The 27,982-nt window shown below is 39.6% G+C and overlaps 1 protein-coding gene and 1 non-coding gene across 4 annotated transcripts; both read left to right on the top strand.

Annotated features, from left to right (window-relative positions):
• Nucleotides 1–376: 376 nt before the first annotated feature.
• LOC126367308 (dnaJ homolog subfamily C member 16) lies at nt 377–27,982 on the top strand. 3 transcript variants are annotated; one of them, XR_007566471.1, is made up of 15 exons: nt 377–767; nt 1,143–1,319; nt 3,285–3,374; nt 3,741–4,021; nt 4,390–4,570; nt 5,809–6,010; nt 6,567–6,774; nt 7,386–7,630; nt 8,273–8,445; nt 12,125–12,265; nt 13,660–13,761; nt 15,163–15,364; nt 16,048–16,189; nt 17,772–17,931; nt 26,479–27,982. XR_007566471.1 is itself a non-coding variant. In XM_050010770.1 (14 exons), exons 1-14 carry the CDS (start codon nt 592–594, stop codon nt 17,870–17,872), a joined length of 2,421 nt encoding a protein of 806 aa, XP_049866727.1. In that variant the 5' UTR covers nt 377–591; the 3' UTR covers nt 17,873–21,065. The 3 variants fall into 3 exon arrangements, 1 of the variants encoding a protein (XP_049866727.1); XR_007566472.1 differs by lacking the exon at nt 26,479–27,982 and adding an exon at nt 18,118–21,065; XM_050010770.1 differs by lacking the exon at nt 26,479–27,982 and having other exon boundaries at nt 17,772–21,065.
• Trnaa-cgc (transfer RNA alanine (anticodon CGC)) lies at nt 16,753–16,825 on the top strand. Its single transcript has one exon. It is a non-coding gene; the product is annotated as a tRNA-Ala (tRNA).

Below are 27,982 nucleotides of genomic sequence, written 5' to 3'. Positions count from 1 at the left end.
GAATAATCTAAATAATTAATACGAAGTGGTGTTTTGTGGTTAATGATCGCATTAAGTTAGTCGGAAGACATTCGCGAGTGTTATTATATTGGAGTATTCAATAAACAAAGTGTATCTGCCTATTTTCGCTTCGTGTCAGGAAGCCGCTTCATAACTCAAAAGTTTATGCGGACTTTTGAGTTAATTCGTTTGGGGTTCGGAGTAGGAGTCTACTCCGAGGGTGGGGGCTTAGGTTTCATCATCATCACCTTTCATCATTTCATTAATCATCAAGAAAAAAAATACGTCAGACATGGCTGTATGGGCATAGTTCCCTTTGCCTTACCCTTCGGGGAAAACCAAACCAAAAAAAAAAAAATGTCTATGGTTGGTCCCGGTTGACATTTTTGTAATTTTTCAAGAAAATCTCCGATTTTACGAATTTTCAGCCGTTCTATTTTAGGACGAATGACTGATAAGAGTTTCTCGAGTTTTTACGTTGATTCCGCATCAGTCATGTGTATTGTCAGCGAACTGGAGGTTTTGGTGAACGTTCTATGAATAGTGCAAAGCTTGATTTGAGGAACAGAGAAGTCTGTCGCATTTAGTAATATGCAATGGAAATGCAAGGGTTGGAAGGGGCGATGGCTGTGGATGCTCCTGGCGGCGGCAGTGGGGCCGCTAGTGCTCGCGCAGAAGATCGGGGATCCTTACCAGATCCTTGGAATACACCCCAAGGCTTCAATGCCCGAAATACGCAAAGCATACAAAGCTCTGGCCAAAGAATGGTAAGTTTGTTTGTGTCGCATTCTTTTTTATTTATCATGTTAACTGACCTCAATTCAAAGTGCTTGTAACCTCATTTTGATTGGATCAATATGCAAAACAGTTCAGGCTTATATGACTTCATTAAGTTTACTATCTGATGAATGACTGATTATACTCACTATTAAATCTATTTGGTATGATAAACTTTTCCAATTAAATAAAAATTAAAGAGAATAAAACAAAAATAAAAATTATTTAGATATTTTCAATGATCCTTGGAGCATTACAGAACACTTACATGTTAACTTTTTAAATTCTATCCCTATATGCTTACTTATGAAAATCGGAATTACTTTTTTGTACATTTTATGAAAATGTGTATATAACATTATTAGGCACCCAGACAAAAATGAACATCCAAATGCGGAGACTCGGTTTGTGGAAATCAAGCAAGCATACGAGCTGTTATCAGATTCAGAACGGAGACAAGCGTACGACTTGTATGGTATCACCAATGAGGACGACTATCTATATAAACAAAGACATGACTACAGCCAGTATGCACGGTTCAGGTTAGTAAATTCTATTCAATTCTTGCTTAATGGCTTTTGTGTGATCACAATTCTGCCAGTATCAAGTAATGAAGAAATTACACAATAGACAAAAGTATTTGTTATGTCCTGTTGATTGAGTGAGACTCTTCGTCAATAAGCTGTTATCTGTTGACATACTTGTATATTTTTTTTTAACACTTTCAAGGACAGAACTTCTACGGATGTTCCGATTCCCAGGTGTCATACAACCTATTATGAACCATCACTGACCCATGGTCTCTGTCCGTGAAAGTGTTAATTATTATTGCTTCCAAAACATTCTAGAACAAAACAGACATTCACATTAACACAGGTTAGTATAACAGTCACTCTTTAGCCTATTATTTATGCAAAATTAAGTATTATTAGTGTATCAACAGTGGCTGCAAGTTGTCTTTAATTACCTGTGGCTCTGCCCACCCTATTAGGGATTACGGGCGTGAGTTTATGTATGTATGTTGGCTTTACATACAAATAATGTACCTTTCTTGTTTCCTTTGTTTTACCACAAATAGTTTGAGCCATTAATAAAGATTTATTTCAAATACTCAAGAATGCCAAGAAGGTGAATCATAGCACATCAACAACCAGAGAGGAAATACTTAATGACTAACAGTGATGGAAGATTATCCTTTACAACTTATGTTTCTAGATATGTGATTAATTTGGAATTATTTTTTTTTTATTTTTATAAACATAATCTAATCTTTGGTCTTCTCACAAAGAATTCCTAAGATGAATGAAGTACCAACATGGATATGATGAACCTCATTGTTACAAGGGATCAGAATATCGCCCATAACAATAGGGCAGTTTCCAACTAGTCAAATCAGTTACTTTTACTAAATGTCAAAACACGAAATTATTATGGAATTTGTATGAAAAAGCAACCTGTGACGTCATAGGAAAACGTGACAAACTGTTGCCCTTATTATTACATTTTACTTTATTAAAATTCTTTCTTCTTTCTTTATTAGAAAAAAGAAAAAGTTTTATGTCACCTTTAGATCTGTCTTTATTTAGTAATCAGAATTCATAATTTATCTTTGACCTAGGAAACTGTAGCAGAGTACAAACTCTGCACATACTGGCGTCTTGTTCGGACCATCATCATTTTAAATTACGAAATTCTCATTCCATTCCATTCGCATTTCCTTTCATTCTACTCACTTTTGACTCACTGAATCCCCGACCTTCATAAAAACAACAAGTGTGTTATACCGTTTAGGGCCGTGCCCTCTAATATCTAAGTCCTGATTCTTTTATGAAATGTGTATATTGTGAACTATGTTACTAAGTTTGTGAAGTGTTTTTAATAAACTGTATATACTCCTGTTGCTGTTGCAATCATTATCATCGTCAATCATTCCCCTACTCTGCCGGCACGTCGGGATACCATATCCTCACCTCTCAGCGTGCCGCAAAACTACCCAATTCCATCACATTAGAAAGGACACAATCCCTTTGTCGGATTTTAAAACATTCCCGAAAAAATAACTAGCTGAACCTGAGCAAAGTTTTTTACACTTAGTCAGGAACTACGGCAAACGCGCCGCGCGGTGCGCGAATTATTACGAGGGTTTCAACCAATAGCCGTACGACCTCTATCTACGTAGATATCATTCGCTGCGCCTATTGGTCGAAGTCCTTGATATGATTCGCGCAGCGCGCGTCGCAGTCAATCACCGCTGAACAACAACAAGCTAATGTAAAACCAAATATTACTAAAGAAAAATCCTCATAGATATTCTTAAAAACTATTATTATTTTGGCAACAATTGCCAGACATATTTTGTATAATCCAGTTAGGCTAGAAGCTGCTTTCTAGAGGGAAGTTGTACGAACAAAGGTTCAGCCTTTTGGCAACAATCAAAGAGTAAAGTTAGATTATAGACACTCTATCCACTCTTAGACAGAGCTTAATGCCATGTCTTTTTTTTTCAGCAATGATCCTTTTGAAGAGTTCTTTGGAGCCCACTTTAGGACACAAGATCAAGATATAACTCTATTTCATAAGCTCTCAGTTACAACACGGTAAGTTGCATTTATGGAGTTGAATCTTTTTGAGATGGGAAATTTAGGAAAGGCTAATTGGCAGTAGACAGACAGAGATAGATAGTGTCTTGAAGTGTTGTGTGTAAGAACCATTTTAAATGAACAAATTAAGCACTTATTTGTGAAATGGATAAGAAATCAACCAAAGTCAATGTTGTCAATTTTGTTATTGTATTCTGTAAGACTGTAAAAAAACCCGCGCCTGTTTCGGACAGATTAACGACACAACTAAACTATGCCATCAACCAATCACGTCTTTAAAGTCGTTACTATAAGGGTCTTAGGCTTTTAGCACAACTATGCTCTGGTTTCTTTATTTAAAGAAATAAACTTCTCAATTCTCAGACACTTCGAAAACAACATATTAGAAAAGAGTGTGCACACACCAGCATTAGTGTTGTTCTACACGGACTGGTGTTTCGAATGCGTGCGCTCAGCCGCGGCATGGCGCCGCCTGGTCGACGCGCTCCAACCACTAGGCGTTACCATGGCAACGGTGCATAAGGCGCATGAAGCGGCCCTGGCGAGGAGGATTGGTGTGCACACAGTACCGTGTCTCACGCTGGTGCTTGACAAACATGTGTATTTGTATAAGGAGGGGCTGGCGTCGCTGCCCAAGATACTGGGTGAGTTGAACGTTTGATCGGTTCTTCTGAGTTTTCAGCTACAGAAAATTATATTAACCAGGGGGGTTAAAATGGCCACATCGAAATAATTAATCTAAGAAAGCAATATTGCTATTTGACATTTGTTTGCAGTGCGCATTTACTTTTATATGCGCAAATGTCTAATTTAAATATTGCTTTTTTAGATGAATTGTTTCGATGTGGCCTTTTAACCCCCCTGGTCTAAATACGTACGTCCTATCAGTCCTATATAGGGCTGATAGTAAGTACTGCTTTGTAAGTAATAAAACTATCAAAATAATGAAAAATGATTTATCTAGATTGTACACATCTTTAACAAGAGACTAACGTAATATTTCTGTCAACAGACTTCATGCGCTGGAAGTTCCCATACAAGATGGTGACGAGCATCAACGACGGTAACGTGGAGTCGTTCGTGACGGACTTTGAAGATAACAAGGTGAAGGCGCTCATCTTCGAGGAGCGGCAGACCATCCGCCTCCGATACCTCATCACTGCATTCCATTATAGAGATAGATTATCTTTCGGGTGAGTTTATGTGTTTTATCGCCATATTGAATAGAATAGAGAATAGAATAGAAATAGTTTATTATAAAAGAGCGCAACACACAAAAAAAGACAACAACATCATATCAAATTTCCACTAAAAGAATTACAAAAAAACAAGACAGATGTTTGTCGAAATGATCATAAGGTGGTGGTGGACGTCCTGAGATAAAAGGGCCTCACTCAGCACAAGTCGCGGCGTGAACCACGACGCTGGTATTATGTGACGCACGAATATTTTTTTTTGTTTTGGTTTTCCCCAAAGGGTAAGGCAAAGGGAACTATGCCCATACAGCCATGTCTTACGTATTTTTTTTTGATGATTAATGAAATGATGAAAGGTGATGATGATGAAACCTAAGCCCCACCCTCGGAGTAGACTCCCCTTCCGAACCCCAAACGAATTAACTCAAAAGTCCGCATAAACTTTCGAGTTATGAAGCGGCTTCCTGGCACGAAGCGAAAATAGGCAGATACACTTTGTCTATTGAATACTCCGATATAATAACACTCGCGAATGTCTTCCGACTAACTTAATGCGATCACTAACCACAAAACACCACTTCGTATTAATTATTTAGATTATTCAATGAAGAAAGCAACTGTCCCGTTCCCGTTTCCCGCCAAAAAGCCTGACGCACGAATATTGCAATAAAACCTTTTTTTTGGGTTTTTTTTTATAACAAGAGTAGCAAATTCGTAGAACGCGAGACTTACTTCGTAGTATCACTGGTTTGAATCCCAGCTCAGGCCGGCTAAATTCGACTTTAGAGTTTGATTTCATGTTTGGATCTTAGATAATTGATATCACGCGATTTCCAGGATTTGTACCTGGTTAATGACAATAAGCTCCTTAGGTCCTTGAATATATAAAATGTACGTCCTTGGAATGTTAGAGGTACCAATTTAATGGTAGCACATTGGTAACACTTACGTTATTGAACGGCGAGCAATGTAAGCTTTTTTCTCTCTTTTGGTTTCGTTATACGATATGTGTATATACATACTAATAAACATATCTGCCTATCCCGGCGGAGATACTTTGATGGGTTTGCTCTTGGCCCTAGACTGGCCTGAAGGCATTGACGAGGGCTAAGATGGAGCGAACTCGCCCAGAATATGCATTCAGAAATACAGAAGACGGCAAAGAATTCCACTCCCTAGCAGTGTGATGTTATGTTAAATACAATAAGCGACTGAACTTTTTTCTAACCTTGCAGCTTCGTAGACATGACTTCGCGAGACGCACAGAATGTCTCGGAACGTTTCAAGGTGCAGCGCAACATGGACACGATGGTGGTGCTGAAGGAAGACAGCGAGGAGCCGGCGGCCACCGTGAGCACCACGGAGATACCCACGCAAACGCTGCGGGAACTCATCGAGGCCAACCAGATGCTCACGTTGCCGCGGCTGTCTTCACAGGTCAGATACCTTGATTTATTTGTCAAAGTCTCCGAGGAAAGGATCAAAAAATTGCGTTTTAGATGTTTGATGTTTCTGCACATCAAATTTCTGAAGGTTCAACTGGCTCAGTCAGTTTTAGGATGGCTGGGAAACGGACAACTGAATTGGCTACCAACAAAATGCTCTGGCATCAATTCTTCATAATTTCGGAGCTCACTAGTAGGAGTTAATACTGCAACGCAACATGGACGCCATGGTGGTGGTAAAGGAAGACAGCAAGGAGCCAACCGGAGTTCATCGAAGCCATTGAGATTATTTCGTAACTTTTCCAAGAATTCTGGTCAAGGATTGCGAAAATTAAGGTGCTGTGTGTGCTGATGAGGTTTTGAGTAGCATCGGGATCTGTAGGCTTAGCCAAATCGGTCAGTTTTACTTTAGCTAGAGAACTGATAACTGAAACTGCTGCTAAGCTGGAATTCTGGCACCTGTTCACACTGAATGTACAAGAAGAGTGAGTGACAGAAAAGGAGAGTTATAGGAAAGTGCGATGCGTAACGCGTGATATTTTGCACAGAGCGTCCTGGACACGATCTGCCCGGTGGAGTGGCGCGCCAGCCGGCGCCGGCTGTGCTGCGTGCTGCTGGTGGGCGCGGGCGGCGCGGCGGCCGCGGCGCGCGCGCAGCTGCGGCCGCTGGCGCGCCAGGCGCCCGAGCGCCTGCACTACGCCTACGTCTACACGCACGCGCAGCCCGGCTTCGTGCAGGCGCTCGCTAATGGATCTGGTCAGTTGGACATCCTCATTTTACAATCATTTTTGACAGGTTGTGTAAACTATCGTGTCTATCTACCTCCAGCTTGTGTCCGCTCACTGTTGAGCATAGGCCTTTCCTTCAAGCAACTTTTTCCGGTTCTGTGCCAAATTGCCAATCTGATCTATTATTTTTCGACATACCTCTGGTGATCAGCTTCTAACTTGTAAACAATCTTTTTGGACGGAGTCCTCTGTCAACCGTAACCTGTAACAGCTTCCGTGGTCTAGTGGTTAGAGCGTTAGGCTTACGATCTGGAGGTCCGGGTTCGATTCCCGATGGGGACATTGTCGAAATTCACTTTGTGGGACTGTCCTTCGTTTGGTAAGGACTGTGCAGGCTTAAATCACCTGATTGTCCGAAAAAGTAACACGATTTCGTGTTTCGGATGGCACATTAAGCCGTTGGTCCCGGTTATTAGCCGTAAAAACACCACCAACTCGCAATGAAGCAAAGGTAAAATATGCGCCATACCCCCTCTGGTTGATTGAAGGCAGGCCTGTTGGACGAGACGTATTAAGGCTGTTTATGTTTTTTTTGTTTTTGAAAAATATTTGGACCTCCTACCCCTGTATTTTTAACAGGAAGTGACTCCTCCCAAATGGAACACCGCATCGTCATAATATGGCGACGCGAGGCCACGCGCATACAATACGAGTGGCTCAACGAGACATGGCCGAGCTGCTCGCGCTCGTACTGCCGCGATGAAAGCAGCGAGGAAGCCATCAAGTACCAGCAACAGCTAAATGACACCAAGCGAGCGCTCCAACACCTCATCAAGAGGCTGCTCAAACCCACCGAGGTTCTAGCCTACGAGACTCACGTGCAGGTGATGGACAGATTCTTTGTATACTTGGGTTTTTTTCAGTTTACTATTGTTTAACAAGAAACGTATGACGAAAAATTATTTTACAAATGTAGCGGACCCAACTAGTTGGCCACCTAGTTCCGCTCACATGCAACAGATGGCGCCACATTCTTCAAGCGGTCGTGAAACGCGGTATCGAAGTTTACACAGCAAGACGCATATATACATCTTCCAACACAACACCGTTGGATCGTCGATCCCTAGTCACACTACCAACTTGTGGCTAGCGGGGTACTATGCTCAGTTCGGTACCCCGAAAACATCCTTTGGCGGCAGCACACCCTTGCCGCCAAACAAACAACGTTTGGTAAACTAATCATTTGACAAACTTTCATTTCGGAAACATATTACTTTAAAAACAATAATTTGACATAATACAAGTTTCGCAAATGTTTTACTTAGGAAATAATTTAACTGTGCAAATATTATTTTAAGAATAATCAAATGACTAAATAATTCCTTTGACAAATTGTTGATTGACAACCATTGATAATTTTGATTTTTTTTTTGCGACGCACACAAATATCAAATAGCTGTATTGCTTTTTTAGATGAATTGCTTCGATGTGGCTTTTTTAACCCCCCTTTCCGTTGTTATCAACAGGAACTACTAGACGAAGCGGCGAAGGGCGCGCTATGGCACGCTATAGTGAAACTGTGCGAGTGGACGGAGCGAGCGGTGGCCGCGTTGAAGACACAACGGGCCATATCCGCCGTGTCGGTGCTGGTGACGGTCTCGCTCGTACTCGCGGCCGGATACTTCATGGCTTACCTCATGTAAGTAACTTGAAAAGTTGAAAACTCGGAAAAATACAGCCAGGAACACAGGCACCAGATGATAACTCAGTATATGAAAAAAGCTCATGTGAAGCTTACTTTATGTAAAAAAGCTTATAAGATTAATAACTACCTAAATGATAAAAATGTCTGGTATTGAATGTGTTCCTCTAGTTATAACTTGTAATGATACCCTCATTGGTTTTTAAAAGATGTGTTGCTGTTGCAGTTTCTTATCATTTCTTCTCCTCAGCCATAACACCTAACTCGAAATGACGTAAATGAAAAAATGTTACATTGACCTTCAACAAGTTTATCCATGATAATTACGTTTAATAAATGTTCCATTAAACTACCCCTACAATAGAAAAACACATCAAAATCGGACTTATACATTGTTTGAGGTTTACGCGGTTATTATAATGGCCCCGATTCCTGCAGACACCGCCTAATTTTATTTTAAATTATATCCGTCATTTTCATATCCGTCGAAAAGGAAAGGGACGGATGATTCACAGCTCTTAATTTTAGGAAGAATGAGTAAATGAATGAATAACCCGGGCGAATCAAAAGGTACGTCGCTGGTATGCAATCCGTTTGACCTGCTGTCTACTTAACTGTGTCGGGTTATTGATAGATGTAAAATTTTTAGACGGTTGGTTTAGATTTGTGCTTAAATAATAAATAAATAATAAATAAAATCATTTTATTTCAGGCATGTAACCCATATTTACATTAGAAATTAAATTAAAATTACAATTCAAAAATTAAAATTCCAAAATCAACAAAATACAATGGTAAAATTAAATTAAGTTAAAACTAAATCAAATTAGAAAAATACTCAAATAAATACAATACAATACAATAATTTTATTTCAGACCATGTGTCCATAATTGTTAGTAACAGTATAAACTTATATACATACTATGTTAGTGGCAAAAAAAAAAAAAAAAAAATTACAATAAAATAACCTCACCTCCGTATGTGTAGCTGCACCCAATGACGCAGCATCGGTGAGTCATACCGGCCTGCAAACACATTCAGAAGGCTGTTGGTGCTAGCGCGAAGCCGAAAAAGAAGGGAGGCGCATCGTTTTCTCATAATTGCGTAGAAGTCATCCGTTTGCGCCTCCGCGAACATCCCGGACGCGCTGCAACGCCACGGTAGCCCCAACAGGGTCCTGAATGCGTTATTATATTGCACACGCAACTCGCTGTATCTCCGCTGCGTGTAGCTGGCCCATAAGGCGCACGAGTAGAAGGATTGGCAGTAAGCTTTAAAAAGCGTAATCTTCACTGCCTTCCCACATCGCACGAACCTACGGGCCAGCATATTACAGCGGACAGCCAGCGACCTGCGTTCACGCTCTATGTCACTGTTGTCGGAGAGGTCGTCAGTAACCCAATGGCCCAAGTATTTAAATTTAGATACCCTGGAAACGGGGGCGCCACAAAGGAAGACATCAGGGAAATCGTCTCTTGTTTTGGCCTGAGGCTTGAAAACCATCATTTCACTCTTCCTAACATTATACTTGAGCCCCTGGGCCGCCGCGTAAGATTCGCAAATAGTGATAAGTTTCCTGAGGGCCTCAATCGATGGGCTCAACAGCACCATGTCGTCGGCGTAGCTGATGTTATTCAAGCACGTTCCGTCAATGTGACATCCAACATGTGTGCTGCTGAGCTCACCGACCAACCCGTCCATGTAAAGGTTGAACAGCCGGGGCGAGGTCAACCCACCCTGTCGCACCCCGCAATTCAACCTGTACACATCCGACTGCGCCCCTGCCCACCTAACACTATTCTTTTGATTGCCGTACCAAAACCGCAGAAGTGACGTCAGTTCATGAGGCACTGTAGTGTCTTCCCATAGCTTACGCCATAATACATCATAAGAGACTAGATCGAATGCCTTCGACAAGTCCAAAAAGCAGGCAAATACCGGGGTTTTCCTCGCAGTGTAGTACTGTACAGTTTGCTTGAGGCACAATATGGCGGTCTCAGTCGATAAGCCAGGTCGGAAACCAAACTGGGCATCATGCAAAGTAATGTTCTTAGCCAGCTGTTTATCAAGCAAACTGTCCAGAACCTTAGCCACCACGGTAGCAAGCGATATAGGCCTGTAGTTGGACACGTCGGAGGCATCCCCCGTCCTGTCTTTAATGATCGGAACCACTAGTGTGTACATAAGGTCCTGTGGCAGGTAATGGTGACTCAGACACAAATTAAAAAGTAAAGAGAGCACTCTCGGTAAATGCGGCCCAGCATGCCTCAGGTGCTCGATACTAAGGTCGTCATACCCTGGAGACTTTCCTCGTACCATTTTGCTAATAACAGATGATACTTGATTAGCTGAAAAACGAGTTGTGATTTTGTGTACTTCGACCCCTACATCGAGCCCCCGAGGCACGCCCGGCAATGGAGACTCCACTTTAAAGCGCTGTCGAAACAGATTGGCTATTTCGCCGGGCTCACTTACACCAGCCACACTCACCGGGAGACCCGATTTCACATTTAACTTATTAGTCGACTTCCAAAACTTCCCGAATTGTTTCTTTGAATGATTTTCAGCTAATATGTCCATCCTTATTTGCTGTTCATTATTTTGACAAAATTTTAATTTAGATTTGAAAGTCCTTCTTGTACTACACATGTTTTCGTATAGAGGTCCACAAGTGGGAGCACCATATGTAAGCCAAGTTTGATAGCACAATCTAGCCTCCCTGTGAGCGCCACTGACGTGCTTATTCCAGCCAGTAATGTATTTACGGCGTTTGACATAGTCACTACCGATATACGTACACCGGGCGCCCCCCACCATAACTGACACTATTTCATTATACATTTTATCCAACAACAAACAATGGTCTATACTAGAACACGTATTATAAGAACAGTTCCTACATTCTATCGGAAAGTCTATAAGTCGTAATTTAGAATTACAATATTCATAATATTCTTTAATCTGCACTTTGTCACGTTCACCCCAGCGCACCCTATTACAAGGCAGTCGCGTTGTCGACAATTTAGGATTAATCACATTAACATTACATTCAAACAAAACCGGATAATGATCGGATGTACTCAGACCGTATAACACTGACGCCTTCACAACTAGGTTCTTCGCCGCACTTGTCACTATACAGTGATCTAACCAACGCTTCACACCTCTCGCTTGACACACAAACGTATGGGTGTCACTAGGTAGAAGCTTATGGTCAATACACGACCACGATTGCTCGGTACATACCGATAAAAGTTCAGTAGAAAATCGTTCGCCGGGGTGCGCGTTAAAGTCACCTAGCATAATAACAGACTCGACATGGCTTGCTTCAATTATGGCTATCATCTCACTCAAAATAGATGTAAAGTCTACAAGACTGTCACTAATTGACGTGTGTTCCATAAATTTTATGCTTGTCGATTACCCGTCCCTTTCCTTTTCGGCGGATAAGAAAATGACAGATATAACTTAAAATAAAATTAGATGGTATTTACAGGAATTAGCACCAATAATTGGCTATAAAGAAAAACGTAATAATAAGTGCGACGTTTTGTCACGTTTTTCTGTGACGTCACAGTTTGCTTTTCCTACAAATTCCATAGTAATATTGTGTTTTGACGTTTAGTAAAAAGTAACTGATTTGACTAGTTGGAAACTATCCCATTGTTCTTGCAGACGCGTAGAAGAAGAGTCGGTGCAGAAGGCGAAGGAAGAGCGTCGCAAGCAGAATGGTGCCAGCAAGAAGAATAACAATGAACCGCAGCCAGAGCTCCGGCTGCACGAGCTGCGCGCTGAGAAGTACAACGGACTTGTCAGGTATAACCAAATAACTATGCCTGATGCTTGTCTGGTAAAGTTTTTTGAAAGCTCAATAACTTTGGTTAGGACATTACAGGCTGATCACCTGATTGTCCGAAAATAAGGGCACGTTAAGCCGTTGGTCCCGGTTATACTTACTGGTGTAAGTACGTAGTTGTTACATGAGTCGTGTCAGGGGCCTATGGCGGCTCAGTACCCCTGACAGGGTTGATGAGGTTAGTAATCCACCTCACAATCCACACGATAGAAGAAGCTCAATATGATTAAGAATTTCAATAAGATTACTATTTACAATCGTCTCAATGCGCGGTAAGAATTAGATCTGTCAAAGTACGTAAGCTAGGGTTGTGACGTTTATATGAGCATAGTGATGTGAGTGCATAGTGATCAGTCGATATTAGGTCGACCGATTCTCTTCTATCTAACAGTACATAGTTCTTCCGATGGATGTACCTCTGACTACCCCAATTGGGAGTAGTGGGGAAGTAGTCGTGAGCATAATGTTATGTTGGTTTTTATTTAAATAATATAGGCTCGCGTTTGACCCGTGGTAGAGCCGTGGTAGCCCACTTGGCAGAACGCTTGCCTCTCACTTTGAGGTCGCAGGTTCGAATCCAACACAGGCCTAAACCAATGATTGTCAAATTTGTTATCGAATTCATGTTTGGATCATAAATGATTATCGCATGCGCAACGGTGACGGAAAACATCGTGAGGGAACCCACATTCCCGAGAAATGCATTTTCAGAGGTATGTGACCTAACCTGTATTGGGCTGGTTTTGCCGTCGCGGGTTGGAAGGTCAGACAGGCGCTCGCTTCTGTAAAAAACCGGACCTGTCAAATCTTCAGGTTAAGTAAGCGGACCCCGTGAAAACACGGGATAATGCTAGGGGGATGACGAGGCTCGCGTTTAACCACAATCTCACCTGATGGTAAGTGAAGATGTGGTCTAGGGTGGATCACGCTTGGCAAAAGCCTATTGACTCTAGTCTTGACGACTCGTTGAGTTGTGTTATTTAATTGTTGTTTTAAAAGCATATGTAGTGTAGTCGTTAAGAGTATTTTTTTGTGTATTTTCCGCCTTTAAATTATTTTCAAATTCATACCCAGAATCATAAGCTGATTCATCCCCCTCAGTATTCGGTACGTTGTCACTAACATCGTAACAAATACTGAGAGGGATGGTTCAGACCATGATTCTGAGTTGATATCAGGCGGATTTTAATGTCGGAAAATTCATGAAAATTTTATTGTTTTATTATATTCCGTTCCGTACTTTTGTAACGGAAAATTCCACTTGATATCAACTCCGAATCATGGCTCGAATCACCCCTCAAAGTTTTCGTTGCGGTGTCCCTAACGCCCTGTATAAAATGTATGTTTGTTGCAGACTATTGAAGCCGGGATGCCGAACTATCGTGCTGCTGGTGGACGCGCAGAGTCGGGTGATGTTGTTGTCCAAATTCCACAAGATCGTTTGGCCGTATCGCAAGTATGTTCTTCATAAATACACGTTGGAAATTCGGTGGCATATTTAGAAAGAAAGATACGTTTTATTACCTAAACTTGATGGTAAAGATAAAAGATAAAGATATGTTTGAGTGGTAGTCTATGATTATGATGTCCATGGTAGTTCATGACAAGTATTACACTACCCGATCTTCCGGATTAGGGTTTAGTTACTTAGCCATACCACCATACCATACCACCACCATAGCTTATCGTCGTGTAATAGACACACGAGTATTAGTCATTTTATGACCATAAATTGTCGTGTGCTAGGGACATGAGTTAGTTACTTTATGACCATAGCTTAACGTCGTGTGCTAGGGACACGAGTATTAGTTATTTTATGACCATAAATTGTCGTGTGCTAGGGACACGAGTATTAGTTACTTTATGACCATAGCTTATTGTCGTATGCTAGGGACACGAGTATTAGTTATTTTATGACCATAAATTGTCGTGTGCTAGGGACACGAGTATTAGTCATTTTATGACCATAAATTGTCGTGTGCTAGGGACACGAGTATCAGTTACTTTATGACCATAGCTTAACGTCGTGTGCTAGGGACACGAGTATTAGTTATTTTATGACCATAAATTGTCGTGTGCTAGGGACACGAGTATTAGTTACTTTATGACCATAGCTTATTGTCGTATGCTAGGGACACGAGTATTAGTTATTTTATGACCATAAATTGTCGTGTGCTAGGGACACGAGTATTAGTTACTTTATGACCATAAATTGTCGTGTGCTAGGGACACGAGTATTAGTTACTTTATGACCATAGCTTATTGTCGTATGCTAGGGACACGAGTATTAGTCATTTTATGACCATAAATTGTCGTGTGCTAGGGACACGAGTATCAGTTACTTTATGACCATAGCTTAACGTCGTGTGCTAGGGACACGAGTATTAGTTATTTTATGACCATAAATTGTCGTGTGCTAGGGACACGAGTATTAGTTACTTTATGACCATAGCTTATTGTCGTATGCTAGGGACACGAGTATTAGTTATTTTATGACCATAAATTGTCGTGTGCTAGGGACACGAGTATTAGTTACTTTATGACCATAAATTGTCGTGTGCTAGGGACACGAGTATTAGTTACTTTATGACCATAGCTTATTGTCGTATGCTAGGGACACGAGTATTAGTCATTTTATGACCATAAATTGTCGTGTGCTAGGGACACGAGTATCAGTTACTTTATGACCATAGCTTATTGTCGTATGCTAGGGACACGAGTATTAGTCATTTTATGACCATAAATTGTCGTGTGCTAGGGACACGAGTATTAGTTACTTTATGACCATAGCTTATTGTTGTGTACTAGCGACATGAGGATTAATTACTTTATGACCATAGCTTATCGTCGTTTCCAGGAACAAGACCCTCCTCTTCGCGTACCTGATGGTTGAGCGCAACATCGAGTGGTTCCGCCGCCTGCTGCAGCTGTCCCTCGGCGGCGGCGAGCTGCGGGTGAACGCCCGCAACTGCGTGGGCACCGTGCTGGCGCTCAACCCGCACCGCAAGTACTTCTGCATCTACCACGCCAAGCACCCTGAGTGCACTAAACCGCATAAGGTGAGCATCATAGAGTTCTTAAATGATAAAAATGTCTGGTATTTAATGTGTTCCTCTAGTTATTAAATAACTTGTAATGTACCCTCATTGATTTAAAAGATGTGTTGCTGTTGAGAGAGAGAGAGAGAGAGAAAATGTTTATTCAACAAATAAATATATTATTATTTATTTGTTGCAGTTTCTTGTCATTTCTTCTCCTCAGCCATAACACCTTGCGAAATGACGTAAATTCAAAAATGTTACATTGACCTTCAACAAGTTTATCCATGATAATTACGTTGAATAAATGATTCTGATTTCTAAAATTGTTTCTTTCAGTATGTCTTTCCGTAGCTCTTTCAATTTTACAAAACTGCACTTTATGTTCTATTCAAAGTAACAATGGTGATAATTCTCGCAGACGCCATCTAATTTTATTTTAAGTTATTTATCATTTATATTATAATATTTATGTTAATGACCTATCTATCATTGATCTATTTACATACCTACTAGGTCAATGTGCCGTGAGTTAATTAATTTTAACATTGGCCCCGATTCCTGCAGATAATCCTAATTTTATTTTAAGTTATACCTGTCATTTTCTGATCCGCGGGGGCCTTTGGCGGTTGGGGTTGGTACTCCACCTCACAGCCCACTCGATAGAAGATTATGTTATTTATGTCGTCTTTTCCGTGTTGCAGCGCATGTCCCGCATGACGCGGTCGCTGGGCGGCGGCGCGGCGGACCCCGAGGCGGGCGCCTTCATCGGGTTCCACACCGACCCCGACTCCAGCTCCGGGGACGACGCGCCGCCGCGGCGCCCCGCCCAGCCGCTGCTGCAGGGTACCACGACACCGATACATACTTCTATTTTCAAATTTATAACGTTATTTATTGCCCATACATTGAGGAGCTCGGTGGCGCAGCGGTAAACGCGCTCGGTCTGCGATTGTTGAAGTTAAGCAACTTTCGCAAAGGCCGGTCAAAGATGGGTGACCACAAAAAAAAATCATCTCGAGCTCCTCCGTGTTTCGGAAGGCACGTTAAGCCGTTTGTCCCGGCTGCATTAGCAGTCGTTAATAACCACCAATCCGCACTGGGCCCGCGTGGTGGTTTAAGGCCCGATCTCCCTATCCATCCATAGGGAAGGCCCGTGCCCCAGCAGTGGGGACGTTAATGGGCTGGTGATGATGATTGCCCATACCCAACTCGAAATACGAATGTAAGTTGTTCGATGAATGATAAATCGTTCAATCGGTCAAGCGTTCGTCGGGTAAGGAGGGTTTCGATACAAAGTTGACTCGCAAGATTGATCGTTCGTTAAAAATATAATTCGAAAAATATATCAGTCGAATAATAATTCATCGAACAACTGACATTCGAATTTCAGTTTTGAACCCCCAACGGCCTCCGTGGTCCAGTGGTTTGAGCGTTGGGCTCGCGATCCGGAGGTCCCGGGTTCAAATCCCGGTGGGGACACATCACAAAAATTACTTTGTGATCCCTAGTTTGGTTAGGACATTACAGGCTGATCACCTGATTGTCCGAAAGAGAGATGATCTGTGCTTCGGAAGGCACGTTAAGCCGTGCGTGCCGGTTACTACTTACTGATGTAAGTTAGTAGTCGTTACATGAGCCATGTCAGGGGCCTTTGGCAGCTCAATAGTAACCCTGACACCAGAGTCCCATCAGGGGTTGGTAATCCACCTCACAACCCACACGATAGAAGAAGAAAATGAAATTTTAATGATGCGGGCTGGTCGATGATAATCATTGCCGCCAATTGCGTTAAATACTTGGCTGGACTAATAGGGAGTGCTGAGGGGTCTCAGTAATTTGAAACAACATTCCTAAAGGTGCCCAGTTGGGCGCGAACCGCGGTTTAGGGCATCGTCTGAGATCATAGCATATAGACACACTCCATACAAAAATTTCATTCTTAACGTGTAATTGCTAGAGAGAGAAAGGGCATGCGCGCGAGCTGTCTGTCTCGCTCGCATTTACGTGGTAAATCGGCACATGGTAAGAATGAGATTTCTTGTATGGAATGTGTTTACCAGAAAAAATGACACAGCGAAAAGCTTTATAAAGTATTAGCGACCCTCTCCGGCTTCACTCGGGTGCAATGCTGAGGAAAAAATGAAATTATTTACGACATCACATTAAAAACCTCAAAAATAACAGTATTTCTGCACTATTTAATGGATGTTATTATACATAATAATATAAACCTTCCTCTTAAATCATTCTATCTATTAAAAAAAACCGCATCATGTCCGTTGCGTAGTTTTAAATATTTAAGCGTACATAGGGATATAGGAGCGACTTTGTTTTATACTATGTAGTGATTTTTTTAATCACTTTCATTTAACTAATCCAGTTTAGTATGTCAAAATCTCTTATCGGCTCATTTATCTCTCCACAGAGAACCTTCTGGACGGATTAGAGAACTGGTTGGACCGCCTGTTCGAAGGCAGCACACACCGCTATTACATCAACTACTGGCCAGACATGACCACCAAATGAGGCCTAACCTATGGCCGAGGTGCTAAGATACAAAATGATTCAACTTGAGGAATCCTGAGGTAAACAATTTAATTTTCTTTTCACCGCTCTGGCCGAATGTGTTACGGCCAGCGCTCGCGAAGTACCGATTTCTTTTTTAATTAAAAATAAAATAAAAGTGACAAGTATGAATATCGAATATGTTATCGTAAATTGTTATATTAAATCTATGCTAGTATGTTATTACTTATTTATATAATTTCCAGCCTGTATTGTTATATACATAAGCCTGATACGTTACATTTAAAAATGGAACATTTTTGTTTTTATTAGGAAAAAGCGTTTATTTTTCTGTCGTTCATAAGGAAATATACTGCCCTACGTGTATTAAGATTTTCGACCACAGATTTTGTGTGATAGGTTTTCTGGATTTAACCGGAATGTAAGTTCATTTCTGTAGTTTATATTTGGAGCATTGTCACTATAGGTTCCATTTTATCTGAATATTTGTTTCATATATATGATGTTATAGTATGGAGTAATTTTGCGTCACATTTTATTTATGCCCGAATCTGCATTGTGGAATTTAAGCGACATGTATAAAGAATCATTTTTTTACGGATAGTAAAATTTTATTTCTTCAACCCATTTCCACCTAATGTGTAAAAGGCGTGCTTTAAATGATTAAAGTCTTCAAACATCCGAGTTATAGCGATCTATGTATAAACGCCCGCTTTTGTTGTGAAGCGTCTGGCACTGGTGACACGACACTTTTTTTTAATTAGTTTGGTGGTTTTAAAACTAGGTTTGTGTTTCTTGTACTAGCAATAATTTTCGACAATTTGGGTTAGGCGGGCGACCATTATGGCCAAGCTTACTATTATAGCCAGAATGCAGAATCGGGTCATATTTTCTTCATAACGCATATATCAATGTTTTTTCTCACAACACAGAGGAAAATCAATACAGAAGCTATTCCTAATATCTTCCAGTGTCCATATTGTCCTGGTTAGGCGTACATTGCGTTCGTAGTATTGTTACGCAGTTTACTGGTTATTCTAAATAACAGTGAATACAAAGGGACTTATTGTAAGGAAGTTTGGCAAAAAAAGAGTAAAACATTTTTTTTTTAACTTTAGAGTGGATCTCCGAGCACAGAAAGTCAATATCATTCGTATCAACTATCCAGTTAGAACTCACGTATATTTTCGACATACATAATTTCTAACTGGACAGTTGCTAAAAGACGAAAAGATTCGCGGATATTTTTACGTCGACGCTAATGATATTTCAAAAGTCAATCAATATCAAGGGTTTAAAATAGCCACATCGAAGCAATTCATCTAAGAAAGCAATATTGCTATTTGACATTTGTTTGCATTGCGCACTTACTTTTATATGCGCAAATTTCATTTTTAGATGAATTTCTTCGGTGTGTCCTTGTTAACCCCCCAGTGCGCTGAGACTCACCCTTTGGTTGTATTTTTAGCGGGAATCTATAGCGAATGAATTCCTGATCTTTTTTGTTGGATGTTGTTTGTTTGTACTGGATTTTGGTTTGTAAAAGTGGTTTTTTATTAGCCATTTGGCTGATTTGGCATCGGAATTTATATACGTGTGTCTTCCAAATTGCCTCCAAAACATTGTAGAGGCTTAAGAAATGTTATGGTTCAGATATTGTTTTGTTTTGTGTGAGTCGAATTTGAAAAAAAATACATAATATATGGTTGGCTCAATAAATATAATATTCTAATTTTTACTTTTTTTGCCAAAGTTACTAATATTTACGCCTGGATATTGAAAATTTTAGTGCCTATATCGAGCTGGCGAACTGATTTCCTACTCCGTAGGTGTATGAATATAAAGGATTAGTAAATTTTAAATTAGCGTTGAATTTTTTGGTATCAAGAGAATCACTACGAAAACTAAACAAGTAAAAGTTTTACATTTTATTTTTTTGACCGGAATCTATGCAAATGGATCACATTTATTTTTTTACCTTCTATTCAATTCAATGTGTATATTAATAAGTCTCTTGATACCAAAATTCGTATAAATAGCAAGATAATATAAATTCACACTTTTATAAACAGTCGCTGCAAACTTGGCTTGTTTTCACGATGTCACAATAACTAGTTGTAATGTAACAGTATTATATCCCGCACCTCATTAGATATTTTGATTGGACACGTAAAATGTATAAACGTAATTTCCAATAACAGTAATGAGGTTGGATTATCAATGTATAAACAGAAGGATTACAAAAGTAAAATTGAAAGGCTTGTTTCATCACCTGATGATAAGTGCCTGATTGGTGCTTATCCAGAACTTATCTGGCAGATAAGTACTCACATGACAGGACAGTTTTTACGTGGTGAAACAGGCTCCGAATTTGGTTGGACTTTTTGGTTACAGAGTGCTACAAAATCGTCAAATAGACCAATTTCATCAACCATGGTGCCAGGGTTATTATAGAGCCGCCAAAGGGCGTCTGTTTGCTTCTCAAAATATTTATTTTTTTAAACACAGAAAAAATATCAGAACATTTGGACGCAACGTGACTTGGTTCTTCTTCTTCTTGGTTCACTAGAAAACTAATAAACACATTTTTTAAAAAAAAGCAAATGTCAAACACCCACATTCAGCCTAAAGGAGACTACATACATTACATTAGAGAAATCGCCACAGATACATTATTCAACATCACAGCAGATAAATGGAGACTGAGTATCACCATCACATAGGTCCAACCACACATTATACTTACGAGAACTGGATTTTGTTACACTCTGTGACGTTATACATAATAAAAGCACATAATAACGGGTTCTTACCGCGTTTAAAATGGCGATATGAGACTCCCGATATTTCGACACTGCTGCAAGTGCCATGATCACGGGATGACTGATGAGATTGGAGTGGAGTAGGTAGATCCATAATTTTCTACGGGCAGACATATCTGTCTACCCTAAACTTAACTTATTATGTGCTTTAATTATGATAATAACCGCGTAAACTTGAAACAATGTCATACATAAATCTAAGATTTTTATTAAATTACGCTTGGATTAAAAATAAGATAGTAATGGAATTAGTATTTAAAATCATCCCTAACAGTGCCTATAAGATTTAAGAAAGAAAAGCTAAGAGCCTGTTCGACTACCGACTACATCGGCCGATAGTTCGACCGGCCTTGCCGTCTTATACGTTTTATCTTAAAACGTAACAAATATATATAAAAAAAATTCAAGCAAATTATCAGTCAAGAGCAGTTTCAAAACGGGTAATATTGTATGAAAATACGCAGGGCTAATTCGTGAAGTAATTTTTTCTCGAACTTTATAAATGTGCCATAATAATCAGTGCAATAAAACTATTCAAATAGTTTGATTTAGTTTTATATCGACGTCTAACTAAATATTTGAAATAATTAAAACACATAATAACGGGTTCTTACCGCGTTTAAATGGGGATATGAGACTCCCGATACCGCGTAAACTTAAAACAATGTATAAATATTTGAACTTTGTATTACCATATTAAGGATATTTTATGAATAGAAACTTGGAGTTGTACGAAAGGGCATTGAACATTTCACTATGGAGGCTGGCATAGCCTGGTGGCGCCACCTAGCGGATTTTTTAAAACTGCGGCGCACGATGAAACCTGTGCATATCGATAGGGGGCACTTTTCTGAACAAAAAAGCTTTAATGAACCTATGCTCTAAAGCGTCACGTTTTCAAGATATTTAGCTTGAAAGTTCCGAAAAGTGTTGTATGAACAAATCGATTTTACTTTTATATGCAATTGGAATATAGTGACTAAGTGATTATGCATGGAATATTAGTGTTTAATATACCACATATTTACTTTATTGAAAAATAAATAAATAGAAAATAGGTAAAATAAATATCTATAACTTACTTTTATGTGTAACTTAAAAGAAATCCAGAAACACGTCGTGAGATGTACAGCTCATGACTTATTCTCGTGGTAATCACGCTCAAAGTTATTTGCTATGATTGTCTAACAATTTCACACTTTTTGAGTTTTTATGTTTATTCAATGAAAGGCAGCTTAAATGTCTAATCACAGTGAAAGCAGGTGGGGTGTGAAAATTCGCTTTTAGGACTACTTTACTTTACAGCAGTGTATGGAACATACCTAGTTCGTATAGACACACCAACGGGGTGTGTGCCTTCAATGCAACGGGACCTTAAGCTGTTTAGTTCATAACAATCATATTACATGAACACATTGTTCAATTATTCATCGATTTTCTTAGTTGTGTTTTTATAAGTATGAAATAAAACATCGTAAAAGTAGTCATATAGTTATTTATATTTTGCTTAAAATGAAATCAATACTAATTGTTATTGAATACATACAGTGATACTTATAACAAATAGGCTTTTTTTATACAAATTCGTACCTATTAGGATAATGAATATCAGTCTTCTTGAATAATCAATCTTCTTCTTCATCAGAAATAATAACTTGATCTAAAAAGGCAGCAGGGGGTTGAATTTCTTGGTGCCGAGCCCATCCCATATACCAAACTATGCACATGACATGAGCACAGCACCCGAGTGTCCGTTTTCCAACTATACAGCTGCAATAGTGACCGACAAGTTTATTTCTGTTTTTCAAACTATTATTTAGCAAGATATATACAAAATAAATTCTGTTGCTCTGGTGCCTCGAGAGTATTTTAGCTCTTGTCAGCCAAGGATCACAAACTACTAAGTTGTATTGATTTAAATTATAGTCAACTTCAAAATCTTCATACACTTCAATGAAAAACGTTCCGTTTTCTTTTAGGTGTTCGCCATAGTAGCTTCTTGCCTGCGTCACTTGATACGGCCCCAGAGACATTATCAACAGATCCTCATATGATAAGATGGGAAACTGTTGAAAGCCTTCACTTGAGTTCATAGCTTGGAAAGCGTCTCTGCGTTGATTTAAATTGTTTTGTATTACAAACTCGCACAGATAGTTTGGGGCGTCGTGCTTAAGGTATATATCGTTGCTTATTTCATTTACGAGTGGGTGATCTGTCACCCGTTTTCCGAAGGCATTTATTAGGGCGCAAGCAATCCTCACTTCCTCTTTTAAATGTGGCATATTCGGTATTGCGTAGTTAGCTGGAAACGATAAGAATACTGTTCCATCAATAATGAAGTAAGTACGTCACATTTAGACTGCGTTTCCACCAGTAACATGCTAGATGCTACGTTGCATACCCTACAATCGGGTTCATTGTACCGATCAGAATCAGACCCAATTATCTGATTGGTGGATATTAAACCTAGCAACGTAGCACATGTCAGATGAAAAAACAGCCTTACCGTTGTGCTTGCATTAATATGAACTGATTACTCTCTACTGTTACAAAAAATGCAAATATCATTTATTATACATAATTAAGTGGTAATAGTTGGCTATAAAATCTATTGAAAGCGTAAGTCTGGTACACAAGTGATACGCTTGGCGTAAGAGCTATCTCTGGCTAATTATAATAGAGATAAGTTGACGACTTTCTGTTAAAAATGTTTTGCGTTGATTACACTCCGTCTAAGACGCTACATAATGAGAGCTTCGATAAAGTAGGATATATATTATTTTCATACACGAATTTTTTTTCATATGACATTTCGATTATGAAAAGCACGATTGAGAAACGAGCCGAATTATACATTGTCATTTTATGTATTATACTGACCAGGGACTATAATATACCAGATACACTGCATACTGAGATTTTTAATTTTTGCAATGTTCAAATAAGATTACTTAGCTCTCGATCGTCAAATAAGTGGCGAGCATAATTCAGGATGTTGGGGTGCCTAGCAATATAATCTTCAGTTGTCAAGTAAGACTATATAGGACGCCAAGATCTTCGGCGCGGGCCACGAACAGTGCTTACACCACAACAAAAAACATTGCTTGGCACCAACATGACTGGACATCTTGCCAAGACAACAACAACAAATTCAATAATAACACTAACAAAGTCAACAAAAATACTAACAAACTCAAGAGCAATATTAACAAACTCAACAGTGGTAACAAATACAACAGAATGAACAGGATAGAGTCTCAGAACAGAGAAAAGCGCGTGCGCACGTTGAAGATGAAAGTGGCAAACTGACTGAAAGTTCACCCGGCTGCCAATCGTCCTATTGTATTTATTGTATGATGTTGTCTCACTCACACTTATTGTATGGCTATTCGCTATCCTTGTTGATTCCGCCGAAATAATAGAAATTCGTGCAACTTTAAACAAAGGACCTCCATTTTCGTAGTTCCTGGAATTAAACGAGAAAGCAAAATGGCAGTTAATAAGTACACCATTTTGTTTCTCTTACACAGATTTCTTAAACTTCGAGAATTCTGCTTTTTAACGAGTACTAATGATGCCGCACTAAACGCATTGCGTTTATAAAAATGTAAACTTTATTTTATATTTCATTAGATCCTATCGTTGTGTCAAGTAAAATCAAGTTAAGGAGTAAATGACGCCTATATCATACATAACACAAACTGATAAACTCAGTTTGCAATTAGTAACCTTAGATAAGGTGTGCACAGTTAAGTACCTATGTACTTCCTATATAATGTAGCAAAGACAAAAACCATTAATGTTGTTGCAAGTATTTATTAATTTCATTTTTTCAATAAGATAAATATGTTGTATATTAAATAATGTTTCATGTATAATCAATCACTTTGTCACTATATTACGATTGTATATAGATAAATAGTAAAATCGATTTATCCATACGACACTTTTCGTAACTTTCAAGCTAGATATCTTGAAAACGTGACACTTTAGAGCATAGGTCCATTAAAGCTTTTTTGTTCAGACAAGTGTCCCCTATCGATTTGCATAGGTTTCATCGTGCGCCGCAGTTTTAAAAAATCCGCTAGGTGGCGCCACTGAGATATGCCAGAAAGGTTCATAGCCCTTTAGATAGTAATCGGCCCTTTGAATCGCTAAACGGGGCCAGGTAGTGTGTAGTTTACTTGATTACTAAGCGACACCCACATATTAGCCTCACCTATTTACACCCTAGAATGGATAGGCGTAACGTCTTAAGTGTTAAGTGCACAGATCATAAAATCAAGGGAGATATGAGCGGTAAACAGACTCACATCGGTGTGAAGCGGCCGCGCTAGGGAATGCAATCCCGATCTCGCGAGATCTCGTCAAATTTTTCGGGATCAACCCCCCCAAAAAAAGGAAAAAAAAGAAAAAGAAAGGCGATTGGGGCAACCACCGTTCTACACGCCCTATCTATGGAGTAATGAAGGAGATTTCTCCACCGACAAGAGCGCAGCTTTTAAATAAAGAGAGAACCCCGAAGAATGATAGGGGCCATCCACTAATCCTCCCCCTTGGTGATACATGGTGAGGTTCAAGACTAAACCCCCCCCCCTGTCCTATATCACGTGTTTTTAGTACCTACCAAAATAATTGCACGAAACGCCACTTTTCGGTTCAGTATCGCGCGTTTGCCATCATCATCATCATCACCAGCCCATTAACGTCCCCACTGCTGGGGCACGGGCCTTCCCTATGGATGGATAGGGAGATCGGGCCTTAAACCACCACCCGGGCCCAGTGCGGATTGGTGGTTATTAACGACTGCTAATGCAGCCGGGACCAACGGCTTAACGTGCCTTCCGAAGCACGGAGGAGCTCGAGATGAAAACTTTTTTTTTTGTGGTCACCCATCCTATGACCGGCCTTTGCGAAAGTTGCTTAACTTCAACAATCGCAGACCGAGCGCGTTTACCGCTGCGCCACCGAAAAAATAAATACTCGTGATATATTACTACCTTCCCCCTTATGATATTTCTGTGATTTTTTCATGGACCCCTCCCCCCTTTCGAGCCTCGCATGATTAATGGACGGCCCCATGGAGATTCATATTTCCAATCTCGCGGAATCTCGAATTCGCGATCTCGAGTCGGGGTTGCATTCCCAGGCCGCATCAAGACATTTCTGCTTCATTGTAGTAAAACAAGCGATAGTCGTGGTTGCGCGATAATAAAGAAGCAATGAATATGGTGGAAAATTTTATTATATGCTCGTTTTGTGCATATATCCGTTTCCACCGGCTATGCTCTCTCTATAATGAGAACTCTGTAATTTTAATACCTGTGTTAGGTATAAATGAGTTTAGTGAACTCGGAATGAAGGATTAAGATGTAATGAAATAGAATAAGTAGGTAGAAATTTTATTCTTCATGATAGTATAATTATGTGGGGTTTGTTTAGTACAAGCCTCTAGGGTTGCTTCCGCGGAGTTATTAAAAAATATTTGTTATTACGAATTTTTTTTGCCGATGTCTTGCCAATAAATTGGTTGTCTGTAATATTCACTTATTTTTAACGTACGAGATGTTTTCCATCTCGCGGTTTTTTAACCGTTTTTTTCCTGAAGTCTTTCAATTTTTGTTTGTCTTTCCATAATTTGCCAAGTTTGGAATTAATTATGCGTTTTAGAAAGTATTCAGAAAGTATTATCGGTTTAATTGCTGTCATAATCTAATTTTCAAGCTTTTGAAACAAAGTTATTGTTAAAGTTTGTTGATATGATGAATGTCATAATTATTACAGTAACACGGCGGTCGACGGTAAGGTCGTATGGCTGTAGCAGAAGAAATAAGCATCAGTTCTAAAACTGCTATGCAGTACCTGAATTTCTAAAATTGAAATAAAATACACAAATAATAGTACACCAACATATCGTGGCTGACTTTGCAAACTGACGTATCTGCAATTTTTTTTGCTAAAATAATTTGTGTCTTATTAGCCGCGTACCCACCTAGCGCACAGGATTGCGAGCGATGACTCCCGAGGCAGCCTCAGTAGTTTTGTTCAATTTACACGAGGCCGCCTCGCGAGGCAGGCTGAGCCACCATAAGTCCGCGAGTATCTTGTCTTCCCGATTTTTGTTTAAATATTTTGGATCTTTGGGGTCACAAAGCGTTTTGTACGTGCTGTACAGTCATGAGCCATATAATGTACCCACTTTAGGACTCTGTCGCACTAACATATTTGACATTTAGTGAGACTTACAGTTCAATTTGTCAAAAAAGTTAATGTGACATGGTACCAAAGTGTATACATATTAATGCTCGTGACCGTACAGGTGTATTAAACGAATGGACTCCTGACTGCCCATGATATTAATATTATATATAGAGACAAACACGGCAACAAACAAAACTTGAAGTAGTATCGCGCGCGAGCGAAAACATAACCGTTCCCACCTAACGCACAGCGCTCACTGAGGCACCTTTGAGCGCGTCAAGTTTACCCGCAACATTCTGTATCGGGGCCGCGCCGCACTCACCCGAGCAAAGACGCGCCCGAAGCACGTTCACACCAGCCGAGGCATTGAGTGTGCGCAAGGTGGGTACACAGCTATTGACAATAGCAAAAGGTGCAAATCAGATTCCCCAAAACTTTCAGATACGTCAGTTAGCGACATCAGCGACGATATAATCACAAATAAAGGATGATGGGTATCTCAAATATTGTGCTAGTCAAATTTTTTACCAAATAATCTAGTTAAGTACCTAGCTATTATTATAAATAACATGTAAGTTAGTCAAATTGCTTTCTGCATCCTCGATTGAAAGCAAAACCTCTGATCAGAAGTTTGTTTTCAAATTTATTGTTGATGAATCATGATATAGTTATAAAATTTTCTGTGTGCAATCTGTTAAAGTGCATTTTAAATTGTTTTATAATTAAAAGACAAACTTTGTGTATCTTTGTATCATGGTTCGAACGTTAACATTGTATTCAAGTGCTTGTGGGGGAGCTTTGATGAGAACTTTTTAAAGTGTTGCCAATTTTTGGATAATTTGTTAATCTGTTTAGTCCTAGGGCATGTGAAATATGTGCTCTTTGATGTGTTGCCATGTTTTATAGTTAAATTACCACCACATTGGGTGTCTGTATATGGGTTGTTGAAGCTTGCCTGTTCATACTAAAAATAATTAATTATTGTATTTAAATTATTTTTATTGTTAAGACCACTAAATCTATCCTTTATCTAAATTCCAGTATCAATTTGTACAATAAAATTATTATTATTAAACATTGTTCTTTA

The sequence above is a fragment of the Pectinophora gossypiella genome, chromosome 6 (genome assembly GCF_024362695.1).
Source record: "Pectinophora gossypiella chromosome 6, ilPecGoss1.1, whole genome shotgun sequence".
NCBI classification, from domain to species: Eukaryota; Metazoa; Arthropoda; class Insecta; order Lepidoptera; family Gelechiidae; genus Pectinophora; species Pectinophora gossypiella.
This window is presented reverse-complemented; position numbering and strand designations above follow the sequence as displayed.

Coding starts and splice junctions, on each gene's coding strand:
- LOC126367308 (XM_050010770.1), top strand. CDS start 592: ATGCAATGGAAATGCAAGGGTTGGAAGGGGCGATGGCTGTGGATGCTC. Junction 1,320..3,284: donor AGCCAGTATGCACGGTTCAG/GTTAGTAAATTC, acceptor TTTTTTTTTCAG/CAATGATCCTTTTGAAGAGT. Junction 15,365..16,047: donor AGTGCACTAAACCGCATAAG/GTGAGCATCATA, acceptor TCCGTGTTGCAG/CGCATGTCCCGCATGACGCG.